At 43.4% G+C, this 14,645-nt stretch overlaps 1 protein-coding gene across 6 annotated transcripts in view; it reads left to right on the forward strand.

Moving 5' to 3' along the window:
* shtn3 (shootin 3) overlaps positions 1 to 14,645 on the forward strand; it is a 34,599-nt gene that overhangs the window by 12,535 nt on the left and 7,419 nt on the right. For all 6 annotated transcript variants that reach the window (XM_030739010.1, XM_030739011.1, XM_030739012.1 and 3 more), the window contains exons 3-12: positions 7,577 to 7,671; positions 8,297 to 8,468; positions 8,641 to 8,738; positions 9,042 to 9,123; positions 9,368 to 9,462; positions 10,178 to 10,324; positions 11,635 to 11,788; positions 13,247 to 13,406; positions 13,694 to 13,764; positions 14,033 to 14,139. In XM_030739010.1, the coding sequence (XP_030594870.1) occupies positions 7,577 to 7,671; positions 8,297 to 8,468; positions 8,641 to 8,738; positions 9,042 to 9,123; positions 9,368 to 9,462; positions 10,178 to 10,324; positions 11,635 to 11,788; positions 13,247 to 13,406; positions 13,694 to 13,764; positions 14,033 to 14,139 (1,181 nt within the window). The remainder of the gene's footprint in view (positions 1 to 7,576; positions 7,672 to 8,296; positions 8,469 to 8,640; positions 8,739 to 9,041; positions 9,124 to 9,367; positions 9,463 to 10,177; positions 10,325 to 11,634; positions 11,789 to 13,246; positions 13,407 to 13,693; positions 13,765 to 14,032; positions 14,140 to 14,645) is intronic.

The following is a 14,645-nucleotide window of genomic DNA, read 5'->3' on the forward strand; positions in this document are numbered from 1 at the left end:
GGCACGATGGGATCATATTCTTCTTTCTTTATTCATTTATTCCATCTGATGATAGGTTTAGAAACAAAATCATATGATGATATTAACCTTGTTTTGTTCATGTTTGAAACAAATACAACAATGCTCATAATTGGTTAACTAACCAATACCATCCATCCATTTTTGTGGGGATAGCAGTCTAAGAGCTCAGAGCTGCTCCCCCAGCTCCTGCCCCCCCCCTGGGCTGCTGCTTCAGGGGTGTGGGTTATCTGCTCTTTTGTTACAGGGTATTTGTTCCCTGTACAACAATAGTGAGAGCTTGGTTCACACTGTGGGCAGTAAGTGAGACTCGTTCCTGGTGGGAGCCTCAAGATCGCCTTTCTTTTTTTTGCTGATGACGTGGTTCTGTGGGTTTTATTAAGCAGTGACCTCCAGCTTGCACTGGTGCAGTTTGTAGCTGAGCGTGGAGCAGCTGGGATGGTTCTGAGCCGGGAAAAGATGAAGTACCCACTTCAGGTCAGAGAGGAGTTGCTGCCTCAAGTGGAGGAGTTCAAGTATCATGGGGTCTTGTTCATTAGTGGTTGGTTAATACTGATCCAAAATGCTGCAGCTAGAGTACTGACAGGGACTAGAAAGAGAGAGCAGATTTCTCCCATATTTGCTTCTCTTCATTGGCTCCCTGTTAAATCTAGAATAGGATTTAAAATCCTTCTCCTCACCTACAAGGTCTTGAATAATCAGGCCTCATCTTATCTCAAAGACCTCATAGTCCCATATCACCCCAACAGAGCACTTTGATCAAGCTTATAGTTAGGGCTGGATCAGGTGACCCTGAACCCTCCCTTAGTGATGCTGCTATAGGCCTAGGCTGCTGGGGGGTTCCTATGATGCACTCAGTGTTTCTTTTCATTCAGCTCTTTTCACCCTGTTTATACCCCACTCTGCAAAGTGCTGCTCTGATCAGTGACTTTCAGTGTAAAATATCTGCTAACACCAACAGCTGAAAAAAGTAAGCCTGAGGTCGCTTACAGGGTCACAGAGCTCAGCTTCCCCTAACAAATGTACAGCTGTGCTTTAAAAGAAGTCTCTCTTTAGAAATCACATCAGTGTCTGACTGAGTGATGCTGCTGCAGTGGGAGCATCGTCACATAGAGGAACATTAGTCATGTCACCTGGATTACCTGTGATGGGCTCATGTGACCTAAAGGCTTCACTGACACAGATACAGGGTCAGCTTGTGGTCATTGAAGTATTTCTGGGTTTTTTCCTTCAGCTTGACAGAGCCACAGCCGGTGCAGTATTACTCTGACATCTGTACTTTTTCAGTGGCTGCATATAAATCAGTGCTGTTTAATGTCAGATAAAGATCTGTGTTCCAAAAGCAGAAGTTTGTTTTGAAATGAGACAAGAAAGGGGGCTCTTGAAGGTGTCTCTAAATTGGTTCAGTTATTTTATGCAAATTTGGAAGAAAATATATAAAACAGGGAATTTATGGAAGTGATTATTGATAATATTTTTGGATCTTTCTGAAACAAGGCAGGTGTGGTCACACTGACAGAAGCTGATGTGTCAGGAGTGGGCTGTGTGTGCAGGCAGAGGGGACCCAAACACAGAGGCAACTGAGGTCCTGTTTACTGCTGAAGGTACTTGGATTTACAGAAATACAAAAAAATCCAAGGCAGGAGCAAAGTCCATAACACAAAAGAGAAAACCCAGGAAAGAGCACACAGCTCACAGGAGCACTAACAACAACACAACAAAGAACAAGACACAGACAATCCACACAGGAGGTAATGAGAGGAGAGTGGAAACATCTGGGGAGAGCAGGTGGACAGAACTACACTAATGAGACAAAGGAAACAAAAATAAACACAACACACACAGAACAGGAGACTGTCAAAATAAAACAGGAAGTGTGAAAATGAGGAACCAAAAGCACAGACTTGACACCGCACGCAGGAAAGCACAGGGAACACCGAAGGAATACGAACACACAGATAGGAGGGGACGGAAAACTAAACTCTGAAGAACACAGAAACACAATACAGAAACACAAAGGTGAGAAACAAACTGAAGAAAAAGTCCAAAACACTGGGATCAGGACACTAACAGACTGTTGAGGATCAGCTGAGCTCACACCAAGCAGTGGGAGGGTTTCACTTACAGCAGCCTAACAAGCAGTTTGGCAAATGATGGAGCAGCAGCCTGTCATTAACCGCTCAGCTGATGTATTATGTAGTTCAGCCGGTGATGGAACGAGATGTAGCTTATTGAGATTATTGTGCTTGAACCTGGGATACTGTATGCAATGAGCACACAGCAACAAAATGCTTCTATTGGACAGACCTGATAGATGCTAGCTCTGCAGCTCACTGTTTCTTTGCTGGCAGGCTGTTATAGTGTTTGCCTGAAACACTGCTGGAGGCATGTGTGCAGGGATTTATTCCACGTGCAATCACAGTAAAATATCCTTAAAAGCATGCTGACTTCTTTATATGCTTGTTGCTTACAGCTGCTTGTTCCAGTCTTTTCTTGTAGTTTATGTAGTAGCTATAATACAGGAGTATTTACTGTATGAGTCTCTAAAGTGAGAGCGTTGAGTCCTCCATTTCCTTTGGAAAAGTATCAGGAAATGTTCTCAGCAAAGAGAAAAAGATTGTTGGATTTAGATACAAAAACATGTAAACGTGTTTGATGATGTTTTCATATTTTGCCAGCATCACAGCAGCAGAGGTTATTTTGTGCTATGTAAATGATTTAGGATATGATGAAGACTCGTCCTGGGGCTCCCAGAGCTCCTCCCACTTAAACTTTAATTCAGATGACTTCTTCACTGAGTACACGACCAGCCCTGAGCACCACTCCGGGTAAACTGACAGGATTATGCTGTGCTACAGCCTCTGCCCAGGACTGTAACTACACATTGCAGCACTGCAACTGTGATTTGTGTGTTTGTTAGTAGTGTGTATGTAATGTAATGTAACTGTATCTGGCCTGCTCATAATGCCAGTCCATCAGTGAATGTTCTGACAGTCCGTGCAGAGATTCAGTCTGTGTCTCTGCATCCTCTGGTCCAGTAACTGTTGTGGACCTCTAACAGTTCAGTTTCACTCATGAGGACACACTGATGCAGACACACCAACAAGTGTCAATGCAAAAAAACACCCACTACAGCAGTGCACAATTATAAATTACACCGGAGACTAACACTAGTGTGTTTTTCCATCTTTTTATGCCACCTTTCCTTTTCACTAAACACTGCTGCAGCAACAGCATCATATTATACAGACGAGGACAGTACAAATGACCGTTATTACAGAGGGGCTGAGGTTGAGGGCAGGAACACATTAGTATTAGTACACAGTATAATTCGATTTTGGGTTTGTATATTGACCAGGAAGGATTGTGTTAATGGACCAGGGATGTTAGCAGGAGCTTCCTGTTGGCTGTGATACAATCCAGCTGCTGAGAGAGGTCAGGACTGCCTGTGTCACCACAGTGACCTCAGAGTTTCTGTCTGATTTCTCAGACTTTTTATCTGATTTAGTGCTCAGTTCAGATAAAATAATTATAGTGGGTGATTTTAACATCCATGTAGATGCTGAGAATGACAGCCTCAACACTGCATTTAATCTATTACTAGATTCAATTGGCTTCTCTCAAAATGTAAAGGAGCCCACCCACCACTTTAATCATACTCTGGATCTTGTCCTGACATATGGCATAGAAACTGAAGACTTAACAGTATTCCCTGAAAGCCCCCTCCTGTCTGATCATTTCTTAGTAACATTTACATTTACTTTAATGGATTACACAGCAGTGGGGAATAAGTTTTATTACAGTAGAAGTCTTTCTGAAAGTGCTGTAACTAAGTTTAAGGATCTAATTCCTTCATTATTGATATTATGCTCTTCAGTGCCAACACAGTGCAGAGCAGCTACCTAAACTCTGCTCCCATGAGGTCGATTATCTCTATTACATCCTCACTGCGTACGACTTTGGATACTGTGGCTCCTCTGAAAAGGAAAGCTTCAAATCAGCCCGTGCCTGACTCCGTGGTATAATTCACAAACGCACAGCTTAAAGCAGATAATTCAATTCAATTTAATTCACTTTTATTTATATAGCACCAAATCACAACAACAGTTGCCTCAACACACTTTAAATTGTAAGGTAAAGACCCTAATACAGAGAAAATCCAGCGATCAAACAAAAGTGGGAAAGAAAGACTCCCATTTAACAGGAACAGCTCAGGGAGGGGCATCATGGGAACCCCCCAGCAGCCTATAGCAGCATAACTAAGCAAGGGTTCAGGTTTTAAGCCTAATCTTAAAAATAGAGAGGGTGTCTGTCTCCTGAATCCAAGCTGGGAGCTGGTTCCACAGAAGAGGCGCCTGAAAGCTGAAGGCTTTGCCTCCCATTCTACTCTTAAGTATCCGAGGAACCACAAGTAAGCCAGCAGTCTGAGAGCGAAGTGCTCTGTTGGGGTGATATGGTACTATGAGGTCTTTGAGCTAAGATGGGGCCTGATTATTCAAGACCTTGTAGGTGAGGAGAAGGATTTTAAATTCTATTCTAGATTTAAAAGGGAGCCAATGAAGAGAAGCCAATATGGGAGAAATCTGCTCTCTCTTTCTAGTCCCTGTCAGTACTCTAGCTGCAGCATTTTGGATCAGCTGAAGGCTTTTCAGGGAGCTTTTAGGACAGCCTGATAATAATGAATTACAATAGTCCAGCCTAGAAGTAATAAATGCATGAATTAGCTTTTCAGCATCACTCTGAGAAAGGATGTTTCTAATTTTAGAAATATTGCACAAATGCAAAAAAGCGGTCCTACATATTTGTTTAATATGTGCATTGAAGGACATATCCTGGTCAAAAATGACTCCAAGATTTCTCACAGTGTTACTGGAGGCCAAAGTAATGCCATCCAGAGTAAGTATCTGGTTAGACACCATGTTTCTAAGATTTGTGGGGCCGAGTACAAGAACTTCAGTTTGATCTGAATTTAGAAGCAGGAAATTAGAGGTCATCCAGGCCTTAATGTCTTTAAGACATTCCTGCAGTTTAACTAATTGATGTGTGTCATCTGGCTTCATTGATAGGTAAAGCTGAGTATCATCTGCATAACAATGAAAATTGATGCAATGCTTTCTAATAATACTGCCTGGGGGGGTTCATGGGGGTTCCCACGATGCACTTTTCATTACTCTGTTTATACTCCACTCTGCATTTAATCATTATTTGTTATTAATCTCTGTCTCTCTCCCCCCTCAGCAGATGACCCCCCCTCCCTGAGCCTGGTTCTGATGGAGGTTTCTTCCTGTTAAAGGGAGTTTTTCCTTCCCACTGTCACCAAGTGCTGCTCATAGGGGGTCGTTTTGACTGTTGGGTTTTCTCTGTATGATTGTAGGGTCTTTGCTCACAATACAAAGCGCCTTGAGGCGACTGTTTGTTGCGATTTGGCGCTATATAAATAAAATAAAATTAATCTGAACTGAATTAAATAGAATTGGTCAGGCACAGAACCCTGTGGAGAGAGCTTTTTGGATCCTTCCCCTAAACCATGATGTTGAACAATCTTTGTTTGCAGCTCGTCTGAAAGTTGTTTTGAGGCTCCCATGTTGCCACTCTTCAGAGAAGATGCAAAGAGGAGAAACACTTGCAATTGGCCACATTTAACCCTTTCTCATAATTGGATTCACCTGTGTATGTAGGTCAAGGGTCACTGAGCTTACAAAAACCTCCTGGTTGTTGTCTGATTGTTGGGGCTTCTGTGTATGATTGTAAGGTCTTTGAGGTCACCTTGAGGTGACTAATGTTATGATTTGGTGCTATAAGTAAAATGGAAGGGAATTGAATGACACTGAAACAGTGAAGTTAAACTTGGCTTATATTTCATTTAGAACCCAATTTAGATTTAAGCTGTTACTACTTTCATATTAAAGGTCGATCGGGACTCTTACCAGATGTGTACATAATGCAGCAGGGGCTGATAAGAGCGAGATAAGCGGAGCTTTATTTTGACACAGTGGCAAAGCTACTTCATCACACTGCTGTCTCTCCTCTCAGTCTACATTTTTTCACCAAGTCTTCATATCTGGGTCATTTTAAAATAACCGAGGAGTCACAGAGGCCTGGTAACACGTTCGACAGCTGTGAGGATCTTATTACCTCAGGCTTACTTTTTCAGCTGTTAGTGTTAGTGGAGATTTTACACTGAAAGTCACTGATCAGAACAGCACTGTGCTTCGAAGATGGATGTGTTTGTGTTGCAGAACATGTATGATTTTGTGTATCCTACTGAAGATCCATCAAACAATTTCTCTTTGTTTAAAACACAGCGACTTACTGCCTTAAAACAAAGGGCCTTTAGGCTGCTCCCTGCAATAAACGTAGATGCATTTTTAAGAGATACATCTGTTTCCTTCACTCTTTTCATACTAAATGAAAAAATGCAGAATTTTACCATACAAATGTCACTACAGCTCATCACAGCGGTTTCAGCACTCTTATCAGTCAGCCCTAAACAGATATTTGTATTTTTAAATATATTAGAATCATGTCAAGAAACCAAACCAAATCCACTTTATTTTCCTTCCTTTCACTGTCATGGATTTTTGAGGAATACTGGTTAAGCTAAAGGTTAACCTTTCAAAACTGGGTGTAGCTGCTGTTGGGGGCAATCATCAAAGATTGCCCCCAACAGCAGCTATTCTCACCTGGTCTTATATTTCATTGGTTTGACACCTGATAAGTAGCAGAGCATTCTTTAATTATTGCTGTGTAATATTGGGTGGCAAACAGCTTCAAGGTGCATTTCCAGTCCCTCACAGTGGTAACAGCATATTAAATCCTGCCAGGCGCCAGTAAAAATATATGTTTGAAGACAAAAAGCAGTGGCACAAGTGTTTGATTTTTATCCCCCTGTGCAATAGAAAGCAGGAGGATGACGTCCTCATACCGTCTCTGTGAGGTTTCACCTTTCTGGTCTGCAGACTCCAAACCACAGGACCGTGGTGCAGCATGATATTCATATTCCTGGATGTTTAATACCTTTGTACACTTTAACTGTATTTATCTGAAGTGGAGAGTAAACAACATGGAGGCTTTCAGGCTGCTAATGCTATGATAATATATGCTAATATATGCAGCCTCTTTCTCATGCCTGATTGGCTTAGTTTAATGATGTTATCATATTGTGCTGTGTGATTGGCTATACCTACTTGAGCATTATTGAGTGAAATGGATAAAGTGGGATTCCCCGTATCTATCAGCTGACCTCGGTCCCTGAACAGCTGGCAGGAGCTGATGGTGAGAACCTTCCAGGTAAAGAGCCAGTCTGTTTACAGGAACATCAGTTCTAGGCTGCAACCTGATTGGTTAGCCTGTGAGGCCAACTTCTGATTGGTCAGGATGACTCATGGCCATAAATAGTACAGACTATGACTCATCATTGAGCAATATTAAAGCCATACGTTTAACTGTCCCACAAATTCATGTAAGTCAGAGTATTTTCTACTAAAGTGATGAAAACTGACACCGTGTGTGTGTGTGTGTGTGTGTGTGTGTGTGTGTGTGTGTGTGTCCTCCTCAGTGTCTCAGATGGTGATTGAGGAGGTGAGTGTTCTGCAGACTCAGCTGGAGATCGAGAAGTCGTGTCGGGAGAATGCAGAGGCCTTGGCCACAAAGGTTACACACACACACACACACACACACACACACACACACACACACACACACACACACACACTAATCAGTGCTAAGATTATCATTATCAGGGTCCGGCTGAGAGTATTAGCAGAGTGAACAGTTGAGTCAGGAAGACGGAGACAGTTTGAGGACATTATCTATGTGCATTAATGCTGCCACTGTGAGAGCTGCGTGCTTACATTAATTATGTAATGATGTTCTCAAAGTACAATAAAAGTGTAATTATATATATATATATATATATATATATATATATATATATATATATATATATATATATATATATATATATATATAGGTATTGAACTGTTTTCATGTTAATAAAAGCACTGATAACAAATTGTAATAGTACTCTAAGGAAAGTAAATAAGGAAAGTGCATCAAGTATTAAATATGACAGTGTACTCATGTACTGTATCATATCATTTCTTCCCTAAAATGTTCAAGCATAGTGAGAAGAAACCAGAGTGTGTTTGAGTTCATGTGTGCAGCTGCATTTCATCACTGGTAAAATCAGAGTGTAACCATTTGAGAACCATGATGTGTGTGGACGTCATCTCACAGTGTTGTGTTCTTGTTGACCTTCGTAACCTTTGACCTGCAGCTGAACTGTGAGAACAGGAAGTTGAAGTACCTGAGTCTGTCGTCTCGGCCGTGTTTGGACGAGCTGCTTCCCAGCATCTCTGACTGCATCGCGCTGGAGGCCAATGCTGATGCAGCAGACGCTGGAGACTGCAGCCCTGACATCTTCATGCAGTGCCATCAGCAGGTTAAAGGTACAGCTCGTAAAATGAAAGTCACTCATAAACAACTGCAGGAGAAATTTGTTTTTGACATGGAGTAATTTTTTGAGGGATTTACTCGTGCTTGCTAATAAATAATAATTTTTTAATCAGGGCACTTCAGGGACTGTGTAAGCTGCTAACCTCCTTTACTGTGTTTGCTCAGAGCTGCGGGAAACGGTGAACAGCTTGTTGGAGGAGAAGAAAAACTTTGTCTGTCAGATTCATGACCAGCAGCAAAGGATAGAAGAGCTGACTGCACAGGTGAACACTGACCGCTGCTTCACAAGAACACCTCTGTGGTTTCTCCTTCCTGTTTCTGACCCAGACTCACCTGAAATCATGTGTCACATCATTTGTCTGCTTGTAGTCCAAATTTTTCTCTTAACTCATGTCTTCATCTTATAAATGTAGGTCAGTGTCATGATCGTCATGCACTCATCAAAGTCTCAGCAAGCAAAAGAAAGTTTCTGTGATTTTTCTCCTGTGTGTGTGTGTGTGTGTGTGTGTGTGTGTGTGTGTGTGTGTGTGTGTGTGTGTGTGTGTGTGTTCTTGCCCTGCGTGCAGTCAGAGAAAGATCAGGCAGAGATGAAGCAGCTTTGTGAAACAGTTGAGCAGCAGAGCAAAACCATCAAGAGGTTTAACAGAGGTGAGTCACTGCACAGAGCTGCAGACCTCACTCAGGATCACACTGATGTTCCTCCACTAATGACTAAGAATCCAGCTTTCTAAGCATGCAGCTCATGTGTTTATGATTTTTGCTGGCTGCATTGAGACAGTTCCCTGGTGTTCACTGTAACATAATCCTTCACTGTGGTGGTAGAAGGCTGGCTGACATACAGAATACTAATAACACTGAGATGAATGCTCTCTTTCTCTCTGCCGCTCTGCAGTCTCCATGATGGCGGCTCAAGAGTTCGAGGGCATGAAGGAGCAGCTCGACTTGGAGCAGAGCCTCAGGGTCAAAGCTGAAACGTATGCACACGAGGTAACAAATGAGTCACAGAAACACAACGCCGCCAGGGTGCAAAGCAGCATATGCATATTTGCTGTACAGTTACAGAGGCAAATACTAAAAGATGATTCTTCTCTTTACAGTAAAATACAGTAAATAAAATCACTAAATAAGTCTGCTTTTTCCCGTTTACCTTGTGAAGGGTGCAGGGACAGGTAGTTTTAACTCTTGGAAGAGCAGAAGTTAAACTATGAATACAGTGTTTCAGTTTTCCATTATTTTCATTCCAGTTTTTCCATCAGGCAAACAGAAAGGCTAATCTTTCACTAGATTAATACATAAAGCTTGCTGCTGCCTCCCCACAGCTGCACAACATAATCTTCATATTTTACATAATCTGCATTTGAGAGTTTCTGCTCCTTTTCCCAGAATACTTTGCGACTCAGCTCCCACAGCTTCATGAAGTCTGATGGTTTAAGAAACTTTGTTCCACAACCTGAAAGCTGAGTGTTGCTGTTGCTAGCTTCAGTCATAAACAGTGACCTGCACTGCTGTGTTGGTGATTGCTGTGTGTATTAATAACCATGTGACTGATGAATGAAATCTGGTGTTTATTGACCTGAAAAACGAAAAGCCTGTAGGATGAAAACGGCCTGACGAACGAACTGAGAAAAATTCAGAGAGGGCGTTTCCTTCTCTCTTTCTGACTCCTCTCACCTTCTTCTTCCTCTTCCTCTGTCACCTGCAGATGCTGGTGAAGCAGAAGGAGGCCAACAGGCAGAGCATGCTGCTGCTGCAGAGTGCTGAGCCCAGCATTCAGCTGCTCAAAGCCCTTGAAGACGTTGCTGCTGTCACCAAAACCCTGGAGGAGGAGCGTCTGCAGCATCAGCAGAAGGTAACAGCAAAGCTTCTTCTTCGGCAGCCTTAATTTTACTGTCAGGAAACTTGTGTTTCTACTGTGTTTGGGGTGGGTGTGGTTCAGGAGGTAGAGCGGGTCATCTACTAATTTGAAGGTTGGTGGTTTAATTTCTGGCTGCTGCAGTCTGCATGCCAAAGTATCCTTGGGCAAGACACTGAACTGTTGGAGTGTGAATGTGTGTGCACGTTAGATAGAAAACACTTTGAAACAGAAAACTGTGCTTGTATGAATGTGTGTGTATAAAGCTCTTTGAGAAGAAACTTGTCCATTTATCATTTACTGCTGGACCTGTGTGCGCATAGCCTGAGACAAGTAGATATGATCACCTTAGCCCCTTCGGTCACCACGTACACAAATATTGTACTGTAATATTCATTTACAGATCACATAGGCAGAAGATGATTTTTTTTCCAACAAAATTTCTGTATTGTGGCTGAAGGGGACACACAAAGTTGATAACTTGACAACAGTGAGGTGGGCTGAAGCATGGTGATTGCTTTTGAGTCCTTTGCATTTATTATTTTCCCTCAGTGGTTCCTCCTGTTCCCAGTTAGTTCCTTGTGTATTTATAGTCCCGTCTCCATGTATTCCTTGTGCTTTGCTGGATTCCTCATTTGTTTTCAGGACATTTACAACAGCTCAGTATTGAGTTTTGTTAGCCAAACACTCTTTTCTTTTGCTTGTATGTTGAGCAGTCAGACTAAATTATGCAATAAAGAGAGAATATGCACATAATGTGATATTCAGATAAACATGCATTCTTCTTTTATGCATTTATGCTGGGACTGGATTCATTTAACATATTTCACACCAGAGCCCATCACCTCGACCAAAGGAAAAATAGAAAGTGAAGGAGGACATGCAGAGGGCTGGTGTAACAGAGGAGGACGGTGTGGATAGGGTGATCTGCTGTGGTGCCCCCTAAAGGGAACAGCTGAAATAAGAGGAAGACTTACTGTGGAAATTTAAACCTGTAGGCTTGCTCTGTGAGGTGATTAATCTATCTAGAAATGGCAGATCTATAGATAATAACTCTCTGCTAAACAGTTTTTTTAGTCTTGAAGATATTTTGCTTCCACAGTTCTGCAAACTGATGGTTTGTGCAGGTCCTTTCCTTTTAGGTTATTACTTAATGACATGCAGCAGTCATGTGAATTCCAAGGCTAAAACAACACACCTGTTTGACTCCATTCACTGCCACATGCTGGGACAATCTTCAGTCTGGTAATAGACCTTCTGTAAATGTGCAGCTTGTTGTGAATTATGTGCTACGCTTGTGTGTGTAGGTGCAGAACCTGGAGGAACAGCTGGAGCAGAGGTGTGTGAAGACACAGCTGGAGGCTCTGCAGAGGCAGCTGGAGCTGCTGGAGGTGGACAAAAAGGAGGTGGAGGGACGACTGGAGCAGGCACAGAAGAAGAATGAGGAGCTGGAACACAGAGGTGGGTGGAGGTGGAGATGCACACGCAATAAGAGTATGGCATAGAATATATACAGGAGGTGGAGTTCACCTGGTCCTCAGGTGGGCGTTGAAATAGAAGACAGACATTAAAAAGAGACAATGCATACAAACACTTTAATATGTACAACTGCACATTACAGCAACGGAAAAGAACTGCATCTGATTGGCTGGCAAGTGTCCACCTGAACTAACTGTATGCAAAGCAGTGAGGCAGAGCAAGACGTGACGAACCAAAAGGTGCAAACAAACTCCTCCTCTCAGACTGCACCTTGATGGGGTGCAAAGTATTCCAGCTCCAAGAAAACAGGAGTCCTGTTAATACTGGGATCAGTGAACCCTGATGCTGTTATTTATGCACCAGTACTTTTACACCCAGTGTGGCACGTGTCAGTCGCCCCAGTTTTAGTGCTCAGATCAAGCTGCACCAAAATCAGTCCAGTGTAACCTTCTTGTTTCCATTTTTGTTCTTAAATGGATGAACAGATGAATATGCAGCAGATACCCAGATTGATGCCTACGATAGAAATTAGGGGGATGGGTGGGGGTGCTATCGGTCAGTTATAGTTTTTGTCATTTTGGAAAAATACACTCAAAATAAGAATGAAGGGAGGTGTGTGTGTGTGTGTGTGTGTGTGTGCGCGTATGTTTATAATACCTTGTGGGGACAATTTTCCTGACATATACTACGTTGTGGGGACCAATTGCTCCTTGTGGGGACTGGAACCTTGTCCCCACAAGGGGAAACCCTGTTTTTGGGTCAGGGGTCAGAGTTAGGGCTAAGGTATGAATTGAGTTTAGGTTAGGGTTAGGGTTAGGTATGTGATGGTTAGGGTTAGGAAAAGGGTAAAGGTAAGGTTTAGGCTGTAGAAATGAATGGAAGTCAATGGAAATTCCCCACAAAGATAGCAAAACACACTTGTGTGTGTGTGTGTGTGTGTGGGCCAAACTTTTCCCTGAATCTGTGCTAAAGAGGTGGAGAGAGTAAAGGCAAAGAGCCACAACAGACACATTAATCTATAATTTACATTAGGCTGCAAACGTGACTGTGTTTACTGGAAGGGTCTGTGGATGATTTGGATTTCTTTGAACTAAATGGAGTCAAAGTAAAAAGTGCAGAAAATGTTTTTGTTTTTTTAGTGAGCTTCCATTATAATTGAACCCAACAGCACCTAAAAAATAAAGGTTTTGTTACTTTGTGGCTTCTTCTTTTATTTCTCTACTGATGCAGAAATGAACAGTGCTGCAGAGAAAGCTGGAAACACGCTGAATTGCTCCAGTCTTGCAAGTTGTATGTTACTCTTAAATGGGTCACATGATGTCAGGTCCAAAACCACCAACCAGCTTCAAGCATTAGAAACACAGTAGAATCATGAATTGGTGTGCAGAGGTGGCAGCTGTGAGGAAGAGCGCTAACTGCTTCTGTTTTTGTCCTCTGCAGTTCACGAGCTCCAGAAAGAGATGACGACCAGCACAGACCCCCCTCCCCCTGCACCTGGGGTCGCACCGCCTCCCGCCCCTCCCCCGCAGCCACCTCCACCCCCTCCTCCTCCCCCTCCCCCGCCCCCTCCACCTCCCCCGTCCAGATGTAACCCCCTCAGGTGAGGACGGCAACCTAAACACATGGTGCACGAATCTCACTGTGCTTAAAGGTGCATCCTCATTTTATCACGTGGTTGTTGTCCTGCATTTGTAAGAGGCTGGGCCAGCAGCTGCCTCAGCCAATCAGTGTTTGTGATGTCATCACAGTCTGGCCGCCAATGCCAGCAAATAAACAAAGTGAATAGAAAGTGCAGAGAAGGATTGAAATAGACTTATTTTCTCTTATCTGTTGTGTAAAATTGCTCGTATAATAATTCGTACTAAATCTGTCTGCTGCTGTTCTCAGCTCTCTGATCGCCATCATGAGGAAGTCCTCCAAAGGTGCCAAAGCCTCTGTGAAGGCCGAGCAGCCTCCAGGTGGGTTTATATCTACGCTTTATCAACAGTGTGTTATTACGATTGTTTATCATGATAATTATGGTCATCAGCATGTTCTTACCCAAAGCCTGAGAAAGAAATGATTAAGCTAAGAGCCTTGTTTCATCCTTCCCCTGCAGATGGAGGCTGTGCTCCAGCTGCAGCAGTGGAAATTTTTTTTTTAATAATTACTGAAGTGCTTTTAAAGGAGTCCGTAACTTCTGTAATGAGGTGACCCCCCCCCCCCCCCATCTGTGTCTGTGTCCAGCTGCTGCTGAGGGTGTGGATGATGTAAAGGTGAAGGCAGTCAATGAGATGATGGAGCGGATCAAACACGGTGTCGTCCTGCGGCCCGTCAAGAGTCAGGACACCAAGGTGAGAAGGAGCTGTGCAGACCGATGCTTGCTATGATCGGGTAGCGTGAGGGCGGTCTACCTGCAGAGAGCGTCTGTGCTGATGGAGGCACTCTGGCTCGTGCTGTTGTTGCTCCGTCAGCCTCAGAAAAGACATCCAAAGAGCTGAAGTGTTGAAAACAATGAAAAGTGTCCACTGCAGCCGCCGCCTGCTCTGTTTTTAATCTTTGATGTTTGTTCACGCTTCTCGCTTTCCCAGTGAGCGCCCCTCTCACTCCCTTCCCTCTCGCTCCCTCCACTCTCACTCCCTTCCCTCTCTCTCCCTTCCCTCTCGCTCCCTCCACTCTCGCTCCCTTCCCTCTCTCTCCCTTCCCTCTCACTCCCTCCGCTCTCCCTCCCTTCCCTCTCTCTCCCTTCCCTCTCGCTCCCTTCCCTCACGCTCCCTTCCCTCTTGTTCCTATCCCTCACGCTCCCTTCCCTCTCGCTCCCTTCCCTCACGCTCCCTTCTCTCTCGCTCCCTTCCCTCAC

This window comes from Archocentrus centrarchus, chromosome 10 (genome assembly GCF_007364275.1).
Source record: "Archocentrus centrarchus isolate MPI-CPG fArcCen1 chromosome 10, fArcCen1, whole genome shotgun sequence".
NCBI lineage: Eukaryota > Metazoa > Chordata > Actinopteri > Cichliformes > Cichlidae > Archocentrus > Archocentrus centrarchus.